Genomic DNA, 22,771 nt, shown 5'->3' with positions numbered 1-22,771 from the left:
TTGTCACACTGCTGTGTCAACTGTTTCCATTATAAAATGATGTCTCCACATTTATTAAGCCTATATAAACTTGTCACACTGTAATTACACCTCACTAACAGCAGTGGCACTGTAGCATCTCAGTTTTGCATTCTTCAGCTTCTCAGTCGATAAAGTCCTACACTGAAGCCAACTCTACTCTATAAAATCTAAGTATGATGAAAAAAAAAGTACTGAATTTATGAATTTAAAATGAGGACTGAATAATTTATGCACGTACTGGTCCAATTATCCCCTGCCTTTTAGCCACACTTTACCTGGAGACTACACCTTGACTTGAATGCTTGGGCTGAATTTTGTGGAGTTGGCGGGGGTCCTGACTCAGGACTTAAAGGTGAGGGAAAACCTGCCGTGACCATTTGGAGCCTCCCTGGTGCAATTTAACGGCGCTCGAACAATTAACTGCCTGGCATCCTTTAAGGACCGGGATTCCGCCTCAAAGAGCTGCCTGCCAATCAGAGGGCCAGCAGCTCAGTAGTATCAGCAGCGCCACCGGGAGTGTTGGCCACTGCCAGTACAACACCAGGCCTGGGACCAGCCCCGGTGCTGGAGCCTTGGACCCAAGGTAAGTGTGGCGGGGTAGCCAGGGCCAGTCTGGCAGGCCCCGGCCGGGGGAGTGGAAGGGAGGGAGGTCTTTAGTGGTGGGGAGGGGTGTACGTGGAGGGGCGGCTTTTGCTGCCGGGGATCATCCTTGGGCCACAGATTGCCCACGGAGAAGACACCAGCCCCCCCCCCGCACCCCCCAAAGGCCACAGGGAGGCCATCTTGTTTTGCTGAGCGACCTCCCTATGTGGCAGAGGCCCCTCCCCGCTGCTGGGGTACCTCTAGCAGCGGCAGTAAGAGGCCCTTAAATGGCAATTAATTGGCCACGTAAAGGCCTCAATTTGCCTTTTGGAAGGCCATCTTCGGACTATCCCACCCCCAGTTTAATCGCAGGGTAATGAGAAGGCAACGGGAACTCTGACCCCCGCCTTCCATTGTTATTTTATGGGGCTCCCCCACCTCCCAACCCCATCCTCCCATGGGCCCATAAAACTCCGCCACATTGGGCGGCACAGTGGCGCAGTGGTTAGCACCGCAGCCTCACAGCTCCAGCGACCCAGGTTCAATTCTCCCTGTGACCGCGTGGGTTTTCGCCGGGTGCTCCGGTTTCCTCCCACAGCCGAAGAACAAAGAACAGTACAGCACAGGAACAGGCCATTTGGCCCTCCAAGCCTGCGCCGATCTTGATGCCTGCCTAAACTAACACCTTCTGCACTTCCGGGGCCCATATCCCTCTATTCCTATCCTATTCATGTATTTGTCAAGTTGTCTCTTAAACGTCGCTATCGTATCTACTTACACCACCTTCCCTGGCAGCAAGTTCCAGGCACTCACCACCCTCTGTGTAAAAAACGTGCCTCGCACATCCCCTCTAAACTTTGCCCCTCGCACCTTAAACCTATGTCCTAGTAACTGACTCTTCCACCCTGCGAAAAAGCTTCCGACTATCCACTCTGTCCATGCCGCTCATAACTTTGTAAACCTATCATGTCGCCCCTCCAGCTCCGTCTTTCCAGTGAAAACAATCCGAGTTTTTCCAACTTCTCCTCATAGCTAATGCCCTCCAGACCAGGCAACATCCTGGTAAACCTCCTCTGTACCCTCTCCAAAACCTCCACGTCCTTCTGGTAGTGTGGCGACCAGAATTGCACGCAATATTCTAAGTGTGGCCTAACTAAGGTTCTGTACAGCTGCAACATGACTTGCCAATTTTTATACTCTATGCCCCGACCGATGAAGGCAAGCATGCCGTATGCCTTCTTGACTACCTTATCCACCTGCGTTGCCACTTTCAGTGACCTGTGGACCTGTACGCCCAGATCTCTCTGCCTGTCAATACTCCTAAGGGTTCTGCCATTTACTGTATACCTCCCACCTGCATTAAACCTTCCAAAATGCATTACCTCACATTTGTCCAGATTAAACTCCATCTGCCATTTCTCCGCCCAAGTCTCCAACCGATCTATATCCTGCTGTATCCTCTGACAATCCTCATCATTATCCGCAACTCCACCAACCTTTGTGTCGTCCGCAAACTTACTAATCAGACCAGCTACATTTTCCTCCAAATCATTTATATATACTACAGGTTGATAGGTAAATTGGCCATTATAAATTGCCATTAGTATAGGTAGGTGGTAGGGGAATATAGGGAAGATGGGGATGTGGTAGGAATATGGGATTAGTATAAATGGGTGGATGATGGTCGGCACAGGCTCGGTGGGCCTAAGGGCCTGTTTCAGTGCTGTATCTTTAAATAAAATAAAAATAAAATGTGTGCAAAGCTACAGAAGATCAAGAATAGTTAATTTGGACTTGGGCACAATAGAAATTTAGTGACAACAAAATAGTAGAGGTTTTCGTAAACAGTGAGGAGGATTTTAGACAGGTTAGCAGAATGGGTAGACAGATGGAATCTGCAATTTGACATGGAGAAATGTAAGATTATACACATTAGGAAGATAAAAAAAGAATGTGAGCATATACTTAATGGAAAGGTGCTGAAGGGTATGGGTGAACAAATAGGACTCAAATACAAATTACTCAAAAGTGAAAGTACAGGTACAGAAATTAATAAAAAGGCAATCGCAATTTGGATTTTATAAATAGGAAAATAGAGTTCAAAAGCAAAGAAGTAATGATAAATTTGTACAAAGCAATGTTTAGTTAGAATGCTGTGTGAACTTTTGGCTGTGCTATTACAGAAAAGGATATTAAAGCTATAGAGAGCATAGAGCACTGATTGATCAGGATGAGACCAGGAATGAAAAGCTATAGTTATGAGGAGAGAATGGAGATACTGTGACAATTTGCAATGGAGCACAGAAGGCTCTGAAGAAATTTTATTGTGTTTTTTAAAATTATGAAGGATTTGATAGAGTGAGTAGCGGATGTATGTTTCCCTGGTTTTGTGGAAGAGGAGGTCAGTGAAGGGGTGTAATCAATTTGAAGTATTAATAGACGGAGATGGGAGGTTAGGAGAAAGGTCTTTATGTAGCGTTACTAGAACATGGATTACATTGCTACTGGGAGTAACTGAGACAAAATTTGTGCAAATTCTAAGGGAAAAGCATTCAAGCATTTGAAGCAGAGAAAGATGCTGGTCAATGAAGACAGATTATGGCAGAGGAACTGCTTTGGACCGCCCTAATGAAGAGCCAGCACAGGAATGATGGGGTGAATGGCATCCTTCTGCATTCTGAACTTCTGGATATCAGAGTTCCCACGTCACAGAATTACAGACTTGTTACAGTGCCGAAGGAGGCCATTCGGCCCATCATGTCTGCACTGGCTCTCCGAATAGGAGTGCCATTCCCCCACTTTCTCCCTGTAACCCTGCACATTCCTCCTTTTCAGATAACAGTCTAATTCCCTTTTGAATGCCTTGATTGAACTGCCTGCATCACACTCCCAGGCAGTGCATTCCAGACCCTAACAACCTGCTGAGTGGTTTATCTTCATGTCCCTTTGCTTCTTTTACCAATTACTTTAAATCTGTGCTTTCTCATTCTCGATCCTTTCACAAATGGGAACACTTTCTCCCTATCTACTCTGTCCAGACCCCTCATGATTTTGAATACCTCCATCAAATCACCCCTCAGCCTTCTCTTCTCCAAGGAAAACAGTCTCAACCTCTCCAATCTATCTTCATACCTGAAGTTCCTCATCCCTGGAACCAGTCTCATGAATCTTTTCTATACTCTCTCCAATGCCTTCACATCTTTCCTAAAGTGCAAATGCCCAGAACTGGATACAAGACTCCAGCTGAGGCCAAACTAGTGTTTTATACAAGTTTAACATAACCTCCTTGCTCTTGTACCCTATGCCCCTATTAATAAAGCCCAGGATACTGTATGCTTTATTAACCACTCTCTCAACTTGTCCTGTACCTTCAATGACTTAAGCACATATACACCCAGGTCCCTCTGCTCCTGCACCCCATTAGAATTGTACCCTTTATGCTATATTGTCTCTCCATATTCTTCCTACCATAATGAATGACTTCATATTTCTCCGCATTGAATTTCATCTGTCACTTGTCTGCCCATTTCAACAACTTGTCTATGTCCTTTTGCAGTTCTACAGTATCCTCCTCAGAGTTAACAATTGTTTCAAGTTTCGTATCATCCAAAAATTTTGAAATTGTGCCCTGTAAACCAAGGTCTAGGTCATTAATATATATCAGGAAGAGCAAGGGTCCCAACACTGACCCTGGGGCACTTCACTACAAACATTCCTCCAGCCCAAAGAGCATCCATTAAGCACTACTGTTTCCTGTCATTCAGTCAATTTCATATCCATGTTGCTACTGTCCCTTTTATTCTATAAGCTATAATTTTGCTCACAAGTCTGTTGTGCGGCACTGCATCAAATGCCTTTGAGCTTGCATTTGCAATCATAGTGCATTTTCAATGAATAATGCTGTGCCTCTGGAGTATGAGAGGCTATGACTATGGTCTGGTGACTACCAGTTGCAGCAAACAAAATTTGAAGCCATCAGCCACATCTTATAAACAGATATTAAAAATAAGAAATGGTCTTATAATTTAAAATGCAATGGATCTCTTTATCTGTCACTGCTAGTTCTTTCTGTTCAGGATATCAAGTGATTTCTGTGCAATACCTCATTAAGTCTGGTCATCAATCGAACACGTATGCCTGCTTCCCAAAACCTTCTTGCCAACTTAAAACAGACTTCCACACTTGTGTCAGGTGTGCAATGAATACAGATTTTGTCCATCCTTTCAGGTTTCTGTGCAGAACACAAGAAAAACTTATTTGTACCTCTGCCATAAATTTAAGCAATTCTCTTTGGTACTTACATAGCAGAACCTAAGCAGGGTTTAAACTAAATTACATCAGCAATTGACCTGTACCATATTTATAACTTGTAGCCAAGATCAGCAGTACAAAATGCAATATTTCATTAATTGATAATTAAGTCATAGAAATCTTGGACAATCAGATTAAAGTTCAATCTTCAGGTACAATATTAAGCAAAGGAAAATGAGAACAGGACATTTACGTTAGAGATCTCGAGAGGGGATTGAAGGCTCTGAATGCGGAAACAAGTTTTCGTACTGACTCATCAGCCACAGAAACACCCTCCCAAATAAGTCAAATTTTTTTCCACATTGCCTGCATTTTCTCAGATTCTGGGTTTCTCATCTGTTGGCTGCCTTTTACCTTTGCCTTTGCATCTGCTTCTACAAGTTTCTGGAGGTCAACGTTTAAGCCAGCAGCAGCCAGCTCGGGAAACTCCCCAAAGGAGGCATCAAAACTTCGGAGCTACAGAAATGTGACAGACAAGTAAATTAGACTGTAATATTCTTGTTCAAAGAATCATTTTATATAAAACAAATGGCAGAGATTATACGCCTTCATTTCTCCAGACCGTACCATTACTTATTCATATTACTGCATTTGAATGTTTTAAATGGCTGCTTTAACACTTCCCGAATACCTTTAAGTTTTTTTTATTTGTTCATGGGCTGTGAGCATTGCTGATTGTGAGCCTCCTTTTGGAACTCCGGCAGTTCATGTGGTGCAGGTACACCCACAGTGCTGTCAGAAAGTGAGTTCCCGGTTTTTAACTGAGCGACAGTGAAGGAACACCAATATAGTTCCAAGTCAGGATGATGTGTGACTTGGAGGGGAACTTGCAGGTGGTGGTCTTCCCATACGCCTGCTTCCCTTGTCCTTCTAGGTATTAGCGGTCACGAGTTTGGAAGGTGCTGTTGAAGTCGAGTTGCTGCAGTGCATCTTGTAGACGGTACACATGGCTGCCACTGTGCGTCGATGGTGGAGGGAGTGTTGAGTCTTGAGTGTTGTTGGTGTTTAAAGATGATTAAAGGAATTGATCGTTTCTCTCTATATACCCTATTTCCACAGATGGAGACAAGCAGAACGAGGGAACATAACCTTAAAATTAGAAACAGGCTATTCGGGGGTGATGTCAGGAAGCAGTTCTTCACATAAAGGGTAATGGGAACCTGGAATACTCTCCCACAAAAAGCTGTTCAGGTTAAGTTAATTGAAGAAGTCAAAACTGAGAATGATAAATTTGTGTTCGGTAAGGGGTATGGATCAAAGGCGGGTAAATGGAGTTAAGAAATATATAAGCCATGATCTAACTGGCTAAAACGGGCTCAAGGGGCTGTATGGCTTAGTCCTGTTCCTATTTTCCTAATCCAGCCCACTTTGCCTTTTCAAGACTAGCTCAAGTAGTGGGAGCTCAACATTCCTTTTTGATAAAAATGGGAGAAATGCATGTTCTTCAAAAATAACTGACCTGCTATTAAAATTAGTCGTTCAAACATGCAACGAGAGAATTAATTTTCATCAGTGGCACAGTGGTAGCCAGTGACTATTCACCAGTAATAACGATCATTTAATGCATCGCAAGCAGTTAATGAGCACGTTAACTGATTTGAACTTTGATGTTTTCAAAGAAACAGCGTCACAGCTGGAAAATGCTCAACTCCAAAGGGGAGAAAAATGGTTTAAGACTAAAGTATAGTAAGTGCTGGGAAGGGATCAAAGCAAGCACAATCTCAGTCCTCAAGAGTGCAAAGAATGTGGAAAGACAGCAGCACACAAGACACATAGTGGCTCGTGCCTTTAAGCTTCAGTGAATTTCTGTTAATTTCTCCATACTGTATTAGCATTTTTCTTATTCAAATATTTCTTTACTTCCCTTCGAGGTTATTCCAAATTCTGCTTTTTACTACTTTTTCTGGCAGGGAATTCCATGTTTTAAGGACCTTGAACATTAAAAGAAATTCTCCTAACTCTCCCTTTGTTCTTTTGTTGATTTATGTTCTCTAGTTACTGAGACACTGACTAGTGGAAATTCTCCACGAGTTTTCACATCAATATTCTATAATTATAAACACTCTATCAGATGTCCTCTTAAATGTCCTGAATTTCTCACCTCATAGCTAAAGCCTTTAATCCCAAGGATCATCTTCGTGAACTGTGTGTCAATCATTGGTCTCAGGCCTCTAACAGGCCTTAATCTGCAGAGGCTACCAAAGACAAATAAACAAGGCAGAGAAGTGCCAAAGGTAATAAGTATCCATTTCAGTGCCAGACGCCTGGGACACTTATTCACATGTAAAGGTGCCTTCTATTGCAGTTACGTTATTGTCTGGGTTAGCCACTGATGTGAATGGAGTGAGCTATTCACTTCTATTGGAATATTGCCATAGCAAAATCTTCTGCTTCATTAAGCTAAAAAAAAACCTCTAGGTCTATCCTAAAGAATTATAAGTGTCAATTGTGGCTGATCTATACCTTATCTCTATTAGCCACCTTTGCATCTTATCTCGATACCCTTACCTAACAAAAATCTATCGACCTCAGTTATGAAAGCTCCAATTGTCGCAACATTCACAGTCTTTTGAAGGAGAGAGTTCCAGATTTCTAATACCCTTTGTGTGAAAAAGTGCTTCCTGATTTTCCTCCTAAATGGGCTGGCTCTAATTTTAATGTTATAGTCCTTTGTTCTTTATTCCCCACTTGAGAAAATAGCATCTGTTTATATATCCTTTCAACTCCTTTAATCATCTTAAATACGTCAATTAGATCAACCCTTAATCATCTTCTATATGCAAGGGAACACAAGCCTAGTCTATGTAACCCTGTCCTCTTAATTTAACCCCAGTATCATTTTGCACTGTTTAAAGTCAATATGTTCTTCCTAAGGTGCAGTGTCCAGAACTGAATGTAATACTCCAGATATAGTCTAACCAGAGCTTTATATAACTGTAATCCTTAAGTGTGTATAGTCCACTCATTTTTACTCCAGCCCCCTTGAGATAAAGGCTAACATTCCATTAGCTTTCAATACTTAAGGGAATACAAGCCAAGTTTATGCAACCTGTCCTCCTAATTTAACCCTCTTAAGCCCCAGTATCATTTCCTCCCACTGGCTCAGAGTGAGAAAAAATGCTGAGAACAGGGTTAAACATGAATGAATCATTGGTTGCCACTTTCAACCTATATTTTGCATCTACGTTTTGGTTAAGTCGGAGAATATATGAACATCAGGCACTAGATATGCGAAAAGGTTGTGGAGTGTGGAGCTGCAGTTCTAAAAGTACAAAGGAATGACTTGACATTAATTTAGAAACTCAAAAGACAAAACCAAAGGAAACTATCAAGGTGCCTATCTTTTTTCAGAAACAGTTCTTAAACATCTTACTAGTTTTGTATACTGTCCTCCAAACACCAGAAAGTCTGATCCAGCTGCATCGTACAAAGCAAACAGCAATCCTTCATAATGCTTCAAGTTTATTTCCTCTGCACCATATAAACTTCCAACCTGTAGTAAAGCAAGAAAGGAAAGGAAGTCAGGACACAATATCTTCCTACTTACCCCATCATGTGTGTCAGCTGTGGCTCAATTGGTAGCACTGTGGCCTCTGAGTCATAATGTTTGGGTATTAAGTCCCGCTCCAGGTCTTGACCACAACAATCAAAGCGGAAACTCCAGTGCAGTACTGAGGGAATACTACACTATTGGAGCTGCTGCCTATCAGATGTGGTATTAAATTGAAGCCCCATCTGCCTGTTTAGCTGGGTATAAAAGGTTGCATGGCAACATTGTGAGAAGAGAAAGGGAGTTATCTCCAGTGTTGTGGCCAATATTTATCCCTCAGTCAAAAACAGATTATCTGATCATTATAGCATTGCAGTTTGAGGAAGTTTGCTGTATGCAAATTGGCTGTTGCATTTCTTACATTACAACAGTGACTACATTTCATAAGGTACTTTATTGGCTGTAAAATGCTTTGAGATGTCCAGTGGTTGTGAAAAGTGCTATATAAGTGCAAGTCTGTCTTTCTTTCATCTAATATTAATGAAAAATAGCTCCAAGCTGAAGTTTGTGTGATTAGTAATGATTGTCCTCTTTGTTACACCTAAGGAACACCAATTTCCTAGGTGCAGTGATGAAAAAAAGGGTAAAGATCCATTATGCCAGTGTTTTGCCCCACTGCTGGTATTTCATGGTGCATTCCTGGAATAGGTGCCTGTTGGGAATTAGCATTTTAAATGAGGAACGCGGGTCTGTTCCCTGCCTTCAATTTCACATTCCTGGTCTCTTGCCTCACTTCCCTGAGAGTATACCCATAGGCACCTGTCACAAGCACTTGCACTGGCACACTGACAGATCAGTGGAGGTGACTCTCTCTCCCTTCCCTTCCACTGCATGCAGTCTACAAGCTTTGGGGTCTTCTCTCCAACACCAGCCTGAATGCCCCAATGCTGCACTCCTTGTTTCCTGCCCTGCTTTCTGGTACTGGGTGCAGTCAGGTGGTGGTTATGGTGGGGGGTCGAGGGGTGGGGGGGGGGGGGGGTGATGCCTGTGCCAGGGGTGCAACAAACCCAGGATAATTAAAGTGTACGACCCCCTCATGCATACGAGTACGGCAATGGTGCAATGTAAGCACATAGTCAGTGAGAAAGAATTGTCCTTAGTATGGCAAAACACGAATGAGCTAGTGACTGATGGCTCCACAAAGTCTCTTGGATATGTTATAATACTCAAAGATAGACTGCCAGCATTATTGCACACTTGAGACCACTTGTGTGACGTACAGAAGCAATAAGCTTCATCCGTACCTTGAAAACTAGAGTAAGTGCTCCTTTTAAATGTACCTTCGGATTTAAAAGGAACATGATCTGATGTTTTTAATTAATTGTAATATAAGATTCTACTGATTTGAAATAATATCAAGCTCGCTGTCTTATTGTATGGATTTAATTTTAGAGCAGTTATGCAGAGAAATATATTGTTGATGGAAATTCCCCATGCATTTGAATTTGGCACAATATATACCACAAATGGTGCTATTTTCATGGCAATTTTAAATTCACTGATTTTATGAACTTTTTTTAAATTTAGGAAATGCAGTTCAACTACCTATTAAAGTTAACTGCAGACAAAAGCATTGATTCATCAAAATTTAACTCATTAAAACAGTACAATTGTGCAAACAAATTACAGCACAACTTCAGCATCTTGGTGCTCCGTTGTAAAGATAACATGACAACCAGCATTGTGGAGCTTCATTGCGTGTTCACAATATTCTCCCAGTTGTATATTATGAGATAGAATACAGTCGTGTCATTAAAGAATTTTGACTTCCTTTAGTCATGCTCCTCACCAGTGCACAGGATCAAACAATAGAATATCAAGATTAACAATTGTGACAATACCGAAAATCAAAACTCATTTATTGCTGTGCAGTAATTTTTGCGATTTCTTGCTTTATTTTGAAAAAGAACAAATCCCGATAAACCTTTGGTAAAATTTCCAAGCAGAGCAGTTGGGAAAAGGGTCTGTGCCGATCTGTTGTACCCCAGTGAGGTGCCCTGTGCCACATCAAAAAGGTCCACTGGTACAAAGAGGTTTGCCAGCGCCTCCGCTGTGTCTGTCAACTCGAATCCTTTCACCATCAGGTTGGTTTCCTAGCCCACAGCTTCCATCACAGAAACAATCTTCTCAGCAAAGACAGGCTTTACTGTCAAATTGCCTTTCACCTCCTCCAGTTGTTCTTTGCTCAAATTTGCTGGCTTTGCTTAAGTTTGGTTAGAATACCACTCAATAAATTTTTATTTTAAGCAGCAGCTTAAACTTCCCATTCAGGGCTCTGTTCCAGGACCACGGCTATTCAAAAGATTAAGGAGAAACCTAATAAACAGTGGAGTCCACTGGTGGGAAGCTTATGAAATAAACATTTCAAATTGATGAGGTTTACAGATATCATCTCCCAGTGCCAATGCCGATGAGTCTTCCATTTCAACATTTCACAAAGCACAACTCACGTATGAATTAAAGAAAGGAAGACTTGCATTTATATAGTGCTTTTCATGATCTCAGGACATCTCAAAAGCACTTTAAAGTGTTGTAGGAATCGTGGCAACAAATTTGCACACAGCAAGGTCCCACAAACAGCAATGAGGTAATGACCAGATAATCAGTTTCAGTGATGTTGATTGAGGGTTAAATACTGACTAGGACAGCAAGGATAACACCCATGCTCTTCTTCGAAATAGCGGCATGGCATCTTTTACATCCATCCGAGAGGTCAGACCATGCCCCACTTAAACGTCTCATCCAATAGAACAACACCTTCAACAGTATAGCACTCCCTCAGTACTGCACTGGAGCGTCAGCCAAGACGTTGTGCTCAAATCTCTGGAGGGGAACTTAAATTGCTACATTTATGACATTTTCTTGCCGAGTGATGTGAGGTTGAGCACCTCCTGTTTCAAGATGGCAACAGAACCCTAGTGACAGGTTTCCCCCTTTATTAACTGTGGTGGTAAATGTCTTCCAGTCGTACAGAACCTGTCCAGTAATTACCTGTTTATCACCCAGACCAACAGCATTACAATCCCATGAAGATTTTCTGTTGGGCTGGGTGAATTCTTGGTGGCTTTCAGCTGGAAGAGATCAGCTGTGCCACAGATCATGAGGCAGAGGGTTTGTGTGCCTGAGAACCAGAGCTTCACTAGAGCAGTAAAGCAGACACAGTGGAAAAATTCCAGCTCCTACACAAAGGAATGCTTCTCTAAGAGTAGGTAGAATTAGCCTGGGCTGTACCTGATGTCCTCAGTAAACCGGATGGTGAAACTGGAGCTAGAAGCCAAGAAGCTCGACACAAGAAAGTGTAAATTAGGAGGAAAATGGAGGTGAGAAAGTGAGAGATGGATGTTGAACATGATATTTATCCAAACAAATTACAGAGTGTATGTTTAATAAATGACAGATTTAACCTGGTTATATCAACAGGTTTTAAAAGAAGCGGTTCCTATATTAGTCCACCATCCCTCGGTGTTGCTCACTGTCAAAGGATCAGACATCGGGATGTGAACAGTGGGGCAGAAGCCAAGCAGCAGGGTGAGATCTTTAGGGTTAGGGTGGTAAGTGTGGGGTGAGAAAGGGGGCAGGAGTGAACTGCAGAGCAGGGTGCAAATCTATGAGATCAAGTGCATATCCGAGTATTATTTAAATACAATAAGGGTTTCTGCCTCTATCATCCTTTCAGGCAGTGAGTTGACCCTCTGGGTCAAATAAATTCTCAAAGCTCTTCTAAACCTTAATTATTTTATTCTTTGCTCCCTGGTTTTTAACCCCTCTGCTAAGTGAAAAAGGACCTTCCTATCTACTCTATCTAGACCCCTCATAATTTTACACACCTCAATTAAATCTCCCTTCAGCCTCCTCTGTTCCAAAGAAAACAACCCCAGCCTATCCAATCTTTCCTCATCGCTAAAATTCTTCATTCCTGGCAAAATCCATGTAAATCGCCTCTGTACCCTGTCTAGTGTGATCACATCCTTTCTGTAATGTGGAATTGCAAATACAAAAAGTACAAATCGAGATTATGAGGAAAGCACATCCCACAATCTGTGACTCACTGGTATTTTAAATTATTGGAAGATAAATTTTAAAGACTTGACTTACTTTACTCACCTGCTGACTACAGTATATATTCCTATCATAATATTTATAGCAACCATGCATCAGTGACCAGGTAAATGAACAGCACATCAAAAAATTAAACCATTTTTGGTTGGTTGGTAATTTTGTTCACTGTGTGAAGCAGAAAAAAAACACAGCTCGAGTTCTACAGTTGAGTAAACTTCAAATGAGAAAGCATGCAAAAATAAAAATGCTGTTCACCAGACCATACATTTTGTTTCCATTCTTGGGATATAGTCATTGCTGGCAATGCCAGCATTTATTACCAAACCCCAGTTGCCCTGAAGATATCCTTCGTAGAGGTTTGATACAATTGACTGGTTTGCTGGGCCACTTCAGAATCAACCTCCTTGGTGAGTGTAATAAGCTTCAGGCGTCTATATTAATGTAATATTCCTTCTTCTCACCTTAATAGTGAAAGCAGAATCCACAAATAGTTTCTGTAGAATTGTCAATGATTCCCAACACCGAGTGATACTTTCATCAAGGTGTGGATTTAGCTGCTGGAATCTTTCCAGTTGTTCAGCCATGGCCTTGAATGACAACCTGACAAAACAAGGCTAAAGAAACAAAATAACAATTACAGTGAGAAGAAATGTGTCTGTACACATGCTGATGTCAATTATATGTCTAGTCTTGAATCAAATGTCAGTGAGCAAGCAGAAAACAGTAGAAAACAGCAGCTGTGAAAAGACAGGCTAATGCATCAGGTACATAGTTCTGACCAATTCTGATGAAGGGTTGTTGAAAGAAAAAGGAACCATCTATGTCAGGCAACCCTTATCCACCTGCGGTAGCTGGTTACAGACTGGCACGAATGCAAGTCAGACAGAAAGTTCATAGAGATTCTCAAAGGATAGCCATTCAATAAGCACGGCTTTTCTATCATTTAAAAAAATATTTAACATATCCAGAATAAGATGGCCCTCAACTCTGGGCAAACATGCTGTAGAATTTACATTCTCATACTGCAGGTTGGGCTTGATGTAGAAATTAGCCTTGACTTGCCACAGAGTCCTAAAGGCGCTTGCATGTGGTACATGGGGAAAGTATTTCCTCTGGTGGCAGAATCCAGAACAAGAAGGCAGAACAAATCTTTAAATCAGAGCGAGGCTGTTCAGGAGCAAAATCAGGAAGAACTTTTTACACAAAAGATAGTGGAAATCACTCTCCAAAAAGGCTGGGTCAATTGAAATCTTCAAGCCTGAGTTCAAAAGATTTTTATTAAGTAAGGCCACCAAGGGATATGGAACAATAGCGGGTAAATGCAGCTGAGGCACAGATGGGCCATTATCTAACTGAATGGCGGAACTGTCTCGAGGGACTTAATGGCCTACTCCTGTTCTTATGTTCAATTATAAAGAAATACCTTTGCACAGTGATCCAGTGAGCCACATTCTAGATTTCCATTCCTAAAGAGAGTTTCTTCTAACAGCGTGTGACTAATAATCAGCTGTCTGTATTGTTTCTGTTAAGATAACAAATATATTAGATTATGAATCTGGTTATGAAAAAGACTAAAGTATAGTCTTACACTTAGAATGCCTCAGATAAAATATTAAAGACAACTAATTATCTTTCGTCATACCATGTTATATTACTGTTTAATCTTATTAGAATGTATTAAATTGGCATATAGAAGTCAAATGCAAATCTTTTTGCACTATTTAAACTAAAGCGTAATGCAACACTCCATTAATTGGATAGGCACAATGGGCCAAATGGCCACATTCTGTGATGTATGATTCTATGATCTGATGTGTATGGAGATACCATTTTGAATGTAGCCCAGGTAAAGGGATATGAAAGGTTGTGGAGTTTATTTTTTCCTCCCGGTCTTTTAATGTTTTATGGCTGAATTCTGTATTGCATCCTGTGGTAGCTTAATACTGGCCGCTATGCCATTTCTGATTTCTACATCATTGAACAGTAGGTTAGTGTCAGAGTATTTCAGCCAAGGAGAAGCTCTGCTTCTTTGTCAATTATTTTCCTCCAAAATCTTGCACGGTTGTTACACTCCAGAGAAATGTTGGGAGTCAGTATTAGTGAAATTACATTCCAACAGCTGTAATTAGACATTGAATGCGTGGGAGAATCAACCATAAATCCCCAGAATTCTCTCCATAGGCAAAGTAAATATTTTCCATGCCATGACAAACTAGACACACCAGGAAAACTCAGCATTATATTTGGAAGCACTTTTCCACCTTAAGGAGTTGGTCATGCTTTGCAATTAATACGCTAATGCACATGTTTGTGTGAAGTTCCTTTGTTCTGTGTTTCAGTAAGCCATTAAACTCATTACATGAAATTCCACCATCCGCAATTGTACAATAAACATATTAATGTGTTTGTTACTGACATTGTGCAGAGCAATTTCAATCTCCCACCTCCAAAGTTTATTGAAATAGTTTAACAGCTAGTTTTGTCTAGTGTTTCATATCCTCTTTAGACTTGCAAAAGTAAATCAGCAAGAAACTAATACAGCAATAACACAGTATAATGTGGCTGATGACTTTTCAGTATTGCTTTCACAGAGGCATCAGGTTTTACCACTGTAGACTTGATCTCATGGCAGTGCCAAGCCGCCTTCCCTTAAATGCAAGCTACCAATGGAAAGTGACATTCAATACTGTTTTGTTATACATCATATAAAGACCTATATCATACAGTATGTTTATCTTTTTTTATTAAGAGCACTGAGCATGTTTGTGTTGTGAAATTTCTTTCAATGATATGAGAAGGAGCAAGCAGGAAATAGCATAATAAGCAGTGGAGCGAGGACCCACTCTGAAATTACAGTGCGGATGGAAACTGTTAATCCAAGTAAATTATTCAAAATATCCATAAAGTATGAAAGCAGTACAGACAGTGAAATAATGTTTAATGAACAGAGAAATATTTAATTCCAAACTAGTGTCCAATTAACTGATATTCAAATCACATTCTTACCCCAGCTGAAGGATATCTGCTCACAATCTCAGACACAATTTGAATTAACTCTGCAACAGCGAAGATGGAGTCCTGCTCAAGATCAACGATATCAAATGCACAGTGTATTTGATAAGGAAGCCCATTCGGAAGAAACCTTTTCTTCATGCAGTATCTTTAGAACCAAACGATAAGTATTCGCTTAGGACATGGAACAGTTCAGACCTATCTTTCCTCAATGAGTTTTCAAGGCAACCTGCATTTTCATACAGTACGTTCAACAGCCATCTAAAATGTCACTCAACATAACTATTTTTATTGCCAAAATAAAACAAAGTGATGAATCAGAACCAGATTGCTCCTTAATCTAGGGTTTATAGCCAGGGTTTTAAACACCTTTTGCCGAGCGAAAAAGGCGAGTGAGAGGGGTTAAAATCTGAAAAGATTTTCTCCTGGTTCCAACTTGCCATGTTCCTGGCCATCATCAGCTTTATGGTGGTGGATCAGGTCATCGTCGACGCTCCTGCTATAGGAAGGCGGGGGCCCACTTAACATTTAAAATAATATTAACCTGAAGTCAGAGGTAGTTCTACACTGTCTGCAACCCGGCAGGAGAAACCGACTGGTCACAAATGACCACGGTCAGTCTTTTAAAAATACTTCTGTTCAAACTCCTTGTGGACCAGGAGAGGCAGGAGTGCTCCCCCAAGGCCCTGTAAGGAGCTCCTTAGCCTTCCCAGCCCTGGCCTCCCCTTGATCTCTGATTACCTTGGAACCCCCCCCAGATCCACCTCTCCCCAAATTGCCCTCAAGTCCACGGATGGACTTCATACGGTGGACCATGGCTGCAGCCTCTTGTTGCTAAATTCCCATCCCTGCCCACACCAGCCAGGTAGTTTGAGCGGGACCCTGAGAACTTTTATGTTAATGAAGTCCTTCCGTCAAGATCGACTGAGCCTCCATGTCCCTGGTCTCTCCAGGTGTACCACCCACTTTGGAACTCGTGTGCACTGATTCACTGGAGTCTTTGGTGCACCATTGCCTTGAATGCTCACTTGACCCACTAAAGACATGAAATGTAGGGATTGCTCAAGGCAAGATAGCTGACACAGAGCACAGATTGAAACTGTTCACTCAGGCACTGCAAGACCATTTTCTCATTGATTAGACATTCAGGCAATAATTGATGGTGATGGCAAATAAAAGGCTTTTAAAAGCTTTCAGCATCACAGTAACCAATGTATCTAATACAAAACATTTTGCAATAAAGTAAAAACTTCTTCCTGCAGAACAATTTGTTTCTGTTTATCATTTTGTTACGAAGGAATAACATGCCACAGAACAGCCCACGTTCCTGTATTTCTGCAAAAACATGGTCACGCGGCCTCCATTTACCTTTTAATTTCACTTATTTTGTTTTTATGGACAAAACGCACAAAGGGCACCTGTTAACAGAGGGAGAGGTTAACAGTCAAACAGAATAGTAACCAAACAGGGTTTTGTACATTTTATCCAATGATTTTGTGCAAGAACAGGTCAAGTGCAGAATGTTCTGGCCAACATTCATCCCTCAATTAACACCACTAAATAAAACAGATTATCTGGTTATTATCAGACTCCTGTTTCTGGAAAGCTTGCCGTGGGCAAATTGGCTGTTGTGTTTCCTACATTACAATGGTGACTACACTTCAAATACACTTCATTGGCTGTAAACTGCTTTGGGACATCCTGAGGCGCTATATAAATGCAAATTCTTCTTTTTTTCAATGCAGTGTATTGCAATACTGTATTGACGTGTGCCATATTATGTAGGCATACCTTATGATCCAGGGTCATTTCATAAATATACCCATCACTGCTTAGCATTGTTGTGATGTCACAGCGACAGGACGTCCCCACGCTGAATGGAATAATCTCAGGAATATCCACAGCAACAGCACCTGCAGCAGAAGAAAATATAACTCTCACACTCACTTCCACCACCAGCACTGTGCTCATTGTTGTTCATTACAGCACCGCTGAGAAAGCAAATCTGTCGCATGGATAATTCCTAATTGTCAAACTGCAGCCGGTGCCCCATGGAGACAGATCTAACAGCTACAAACATTGCAGAAGCAGCCAAGACAGATTTAAATTTAACTACTTCATGCAGAGAAAGAAAGGATTGCCAAGGGAGGCATCACAGTGCTGATTATAATCAGTTAGTTGAAGAGAGAGTTGGATAAGTAACTGGAGTAAAAACCTATACAGGGATGTGATGGAATATGATATTTACTGGATACTGGGAGCAGCCAAATGGAATTAAATGGTCTTCCAATCCTCCAAACTCTTAAGTCCCTAAGTGTGGGGCAGGCTTGAAGGACCAGGTGCTCTTTTCCTGTCCATCAAATTCATATGCTCATAAGTGAGCACCCTATAGGAGTTAAGTTCCCATAGTAACATGTTGATTTGGAGTAAATCCATGTCACAAAGTACCTTGCTTGATGGTTTCCCCACCTTGGATCTGAACAGCTAACTTCCGTAAGATAAAAACACAGACCACAATAATAACATAGCTAAAACCTTCACAGTCGAAAATACTGATAGTGCTAAATAAGTCAGAGTTACACAGCACAGAAACAGGCCTTTCGGCTAAGTTTTTGGGATAGCTAGCTCGCAAGAACAGACAAGAAGCGTAATGCACAAACAGGCTCTTGGCCTGTGAAGGGCACAGTGAGTGGGAGGCCCAGGCATACGATGGAATCTGGCAGATATGAAAGAAGCAGGGCCCTGGCTGATTTTAGTTCAAGAGCCATATTTGCATAATTGGCATTGGTGTCCCTCTCATAGCCAGTGGGGAGTGATGACACGGCCAGAGGGGAGCGATATCACAACTGGAAGGGAAATATGTCACAACTGGAGGGGAGTGATGTCACGGCCGATAGGCAGTGATGTCAAGGCTTTTGGGGAGTGATGTCACGGCCGGAGCGGAATGATGTCACGACCGGTGGGTGGTAATGCCACGACCGGAAGGGGGTTATGTCAAGGTTGGAGTGGAGTGATGTCACAGCCAGAGGGGAATGATTTCAGGGCTGGCAGGTAGGAGAGGGAATGGAGGTGGGATCTGGCTATCTGTGGGGACCTGAGGGAAGAGGCCCTGAGACAATGCTACGTGGGGACGGGGTTGCGGTGATGTTGTGATTTCCCAAGCAGATGCCAGTGTGGCGAGGGAAAGGGAGAACTGGGGCAAGTAAGGACTGAGGGTTTCTTCCTACTCCTCTGAAACATTTTGCATCTTGGTCCCCTCTTGTCACTCTGCTGCATGTCTCTGGCGGGTTTGACACTGGGGGGCCTCCCTGAGTCTTTGGACAAAAATGACAGTGCGGCACTGGTGATACCTTCTGGCCACAAGTTTTCCATTTAAATGAGGCCCTCAGATGCCTGCAACAGGAGCCACAGATGATGTGCAAGTCGGTGATGACAGGGCACACACACACACATGCATGCACGCACGCACGCACACACTCCTGAGGGATGAAACAGCACAGGTAAATCGCTCTCTGATCCCCCAAAACAATTAAACACGTTCCAGAAGACCAAAGTGATTGGGAGACCCAGTCCCCAATATGCCACAAAGTGTTGTGCGATTTCGACCACAGTCAGGAATTCGTCCAGCTACCTTTTGAATGAGCAGTGAACCTGTGCTCAGTGTATCAGCTAGCAACTTGTTCCACAGGGGAAACAAAATGCCTCCTAATATCTGACTTATGCTTATATATGCTTATGCAATATATTTATGCCACAGGTCCTCCCCATCCAAATAGCCCATCCATGTGAACCAGATCTAATCTTTCCATTATTTTAAAGAGCTTAATTAAATTTCCTCAAAGTCTATGCATTTCTAAAGTAACCTCCAAGTCTCTAAGCCTATTCTGGTAACTAAGGACCTGTATACTAGGTATCAATATAGTGGCCCTCGTCTGATCTTTTTCCAGTGCTTTTATTATAACCCATGTGAAGGAATCAAAACTGGACACAGTATTCTCAATCAGTTCTAACCAAGGTCTTATAGTACTGTTCCGAAGAAGGGTCACTGACCCGAAACGTTAACTCTGCTTCTCTTTCCACAGATGCTGCCAGACCTGCTGAGTGATTCCAGCATTTCTTATTTTTGTTTCAGATTTCCAGCATCCGCAGTATTTTGCTTTTATCTTATAGTACTGTATTACTGTGGTTCAGTTGGTAGCACTCTTGTCTCTGAGTCACAAGCTTCTGGGTTCAAGTCCCACTCCAGGGCTTCAGCACAAAAATCAAGGCTGATACTCCAGCTGAGGGAATGCTGCACTGTCAGAGGTGCTGTCTTTCAGATGAAACATTAAACCAAAATCCTATCTGCTTGCTTGGATGGATGTAAAAGATCACATGACTCTTTTGAAGAGCAGGGGCGTTATCCCTGGTGTCCTGGCCAATATTTATCTCTCAATCAACATCACAAAAACAGATTATCTGGTTATTAGCACATTGCTGTTTGTGGGAGTTTGCTTTTGCATACTGGCTGCTGCGTTTCCTACAATACAATCATTGGCTGCAAAGTGCTTTCAAAGTGGTCACAAAAAACGCTATATAAATGCAAGTCTTCCTTTTTTTTTCCTTTTATATTTAATCATCCTGGTAATACATACTCACTGTCTGCTTTTTCTATTTCTTAATTTTTAATTTACAACCAGCTCTTTCTGCGAGTTGAGCAGCAAGCAGTGACAGACTCAGTTGTCACAATTGACTGAACGTTGCCTTTACTCATTATTGATTCTACACAGATGAAAGGCACACCTCAAACTTACAAAATAAAGGTGCAATGTCTTCATGAATAAGTGCTTGGCAAACCTTTCCTTCTTTGCAATTATACAATGCGATAACATAAAATGCATCAAAACGCATTATTGAATCACTTTCATGTAAAGTCATCGTTAACAAAAGTGATGCTCTCATCGCATCTGTAACCAAAAAAAGATATTTGCCAAATACTTTTTCCAAAGTTGCTGCCCCTTCAACTAAATCAATAGCTGTACAAGACCACATACCATGCTTTTGAAATATCTGCCTCAGTTCTCTTTCAACACATTGCCATGATCTGGATGATGAAATGGTAAAGGCCAGGTCCATGATCTGAAGTGAAAAACAGGACACAATCACTGGCTTGCTGCAGAAATATTTCTGGTTTCAATTTCACTTAAACAAGATGTTTTACAGTCACTGGTCCCTTTCACAATCCAGCCATTGCAAAGAACTGTGTCATCATCATCCTTTCATCCAGTTCTATTTATTTCAATGTACAGATTGAGGACATTCTTGGGTGGTACTTAGAGCTGGGATGTATCACCAACTTCAAGAGAGAGATGGGGTTAATTTTAACCTAACTCAACAGGCAGGAAGCCCAGAGGATCGGATGGCAGGCTGGGTTTATACGCCACTTGATATTGACTTCAACAGAGAGTAAAATTGCTCCGGATGTAAAACCTGCTTCGTTTCCAATGCAGTCAGTTTCCTGAGGGCTGGGTAGGTAAAATTGACTACGTTATTTTAAAGACCTCAATCAAATTCTGTTTAGATTTTCATCCTTTAAAATAGACTAAATAAAAGTGTGTTACAAGCAAAGGGAAGGAAATTGGATGAGATAGCTCTAGTTGAAGAGTTAGCATTCGCTCAACCATGATGGACCATCTTCTATGCTGTAATTTCTATAATTCAAGAATAAATAAAAAATCTTCACTTTGCATTATGTTAGCATTCCTTGCTTAAGTTACTGAGAATACCTCACTTAGCGCATGATAGTAAGCACATTCTTGATCCTTGGAGACTTTTCCAACAAGCCGTTCAAAAATCAACTTGATGGTTTCTCTGTGTGTATCTGCATCTGGTGATGAAAGAGTTTGATTCAGTATTTCTTCCAGTCTCCTCCTTTCTTCAGGCAGAAGGCCCATATCCTTGCTGTGAAGAATCTCCTCGGCACTGGGCCTCTTCTGAGGATCATCCTGCAACAACTCTCGGCATGTCTGCAGCTGTAAAACATAAACACAGTTATCACTGCTATTTAATCCGTGCAGTAAAGTAGATTGGAAACTAGAATCAATGAATCAGGTGGCTCCATTCAAAATTAAAACACAGCCATGGCATTATTTCAAAGAGCAGCAGGGAGTTCTGCCCGGTGTCCTGCCCAATATTTATCCCTCAATCAACATCATTGAAACAGATTATCTGGTCATAATCACATTGCTATTTGTGGGAGCTTGCTGTGTGCAAATTGGCTGCCACGTTTCCTACATTACAACAGTGACTGCACTTCAAAAGCACTTCATTAGCTGTAAATGGAACCTACTGAGGTCGTGAAAGGTGCTATATAAATGCAAGATCTTTCTTTTTATTATACAATCTGATTGCTTCTCTTCAAATTTTAACTGCCTACGCTTATATATATAACAATATAGTCCAAGATTAGCTGCAGTACCATTGCATTCTGATGAGTTATCAAACTTGATAGAGGGTGGGACATGCAGAGAACCAACTGAAAAATGCATTTAATACAGTATTCTTCATAAACTTGTATTTATATAAATAAACCACCTTTGGAGTTCCTGAAGATAACTTCTAATGGCCTCAAAGTTCAGCTGTATTAAAACCTTCACGCCAGCGAACAAACAAGTTCCAGGACATCACGCTGCCTGGGAGACCCATCCGCCAATACCCCAACTACCTTCTACATTGGTGATGCTGGCTGCAGTCAGGAACTTGTCCAGCTCCCTTCTGAATGCTTGTAGTGATTCCATATTTTTTGAAACCAGCCAGCAACTTATTTGTAAGTCCACAACTCTCTATGAAAAGAAACTAAGGGCCTATAATTTTCCAATTCTGGTGTACTGCCTTTGTAAATATTGTTTGAGGGTTAACTACTGGTCAGGACAGCATAATTTTTCTTCCCATTGGGCCACGGGATCTTTGATATCTACCCGCGAAATTAGACAGTTTAATGTCTCATCTGAAAGATGGCACCTGCAAAAATACATCACTTCCTCAGTACTGTGCTTTAAAGAGAACCTGTTGTTCAAGCTGAACCTTAAACAGCTCAATAACTCACCAAGCTCAAGAATTCTGGGCGCAAAAGGAAGGCCTTTGTTTTGTCAACAAAAAGTTCATGTATGTAGCATTGAGAGTTCTGCAAAATAATGGAGACATCGAAAGCATATTTTAATTTGTTTTTTTTTAAATGAAGTTAGTAATTTTAATAAT

General features: G+C 41.6%; 1 protein-coding gene across 2 annotated transcripts in view; it reads right to left on the bottom strand.

Moving 5' to 3' along the window:
- Positions 1 to 22,771, bottom strand: part of LOC137372573 (eIF-2-alpha kinase GCN2-like) — a 71,762-nt gene that overhangs the window by 23,473 nt on the left and 25,518 nt on the right. Inside the window, exons 11-21 of one of the 2 annotated variants that reach the window (XM_068036508.1) lie at positions 22,620 to 22,697; positions 21,301 to 21,546; positions 20,569 to 20,653; positions 17,327 to 17,448; positions 16,904 to 16,953; positions 15,530 to 15,683; positions 13,947 to 14,045; positions 12,985 to 13,137; positions 8,288 to 8,407; positions 5,269 to 5,370; positions 4,706 to 4,834 (exon numbers count right to left, since the gene is read on the bottom strand). In XM_068036508.1, coding sequence (XP_067892609.1) covers positions 4,706 to 4,834; positions 5,269 to 5,370; positions 8,288 to 8,407; positions 12,985 to 13,137; positions 13,947 to 14,045; positions 15,530 to 15,683; positions 16,904 to 16,953; positions 17,327 to 17,448; positions 20,569 to 20,653; positions 21,301 to 21,546; positions 22,620 to 22,697 — 1,338 coding nt within the window. The remainder of the gene's footprint in view (positions 1 to 4,705; positions 4,835 to 5,268; positions 5,371 to 8,287; positions 8,408 to 12,984; positions 13,138 to 13,946; positions 14,046 to 15,529; positions 15,684 to 16,903; positions 16,954 to 17,326; positions 17,449 to 20,568; positions 20,654 to 21,300; positions 21,547 to 22,619; positions 22,698 to 22,771) is intronic. The other variant, XM_068036509.1, reaches the window with a different exon arrangement.

Source organism: Heterodontus francisci, chromosome 8 (assembly GCF_036365525.1).
Source record: "Heterodontus francisci isolate sHetFra1 chromosome 8, sHetFra1.hap1, whole genome shotgun sequence".
Taxonomy (NCBI): domain Eukaryota; kingdom Metazoa; phylum Chordata; class Chondrichthyes; order Heterodontiformes; family Heterodontidae; genus Heterodontus; species Heterodontus francisci.
This window is presented reverse-complemented; position numbering and strand designations above follow the sequence as displayed.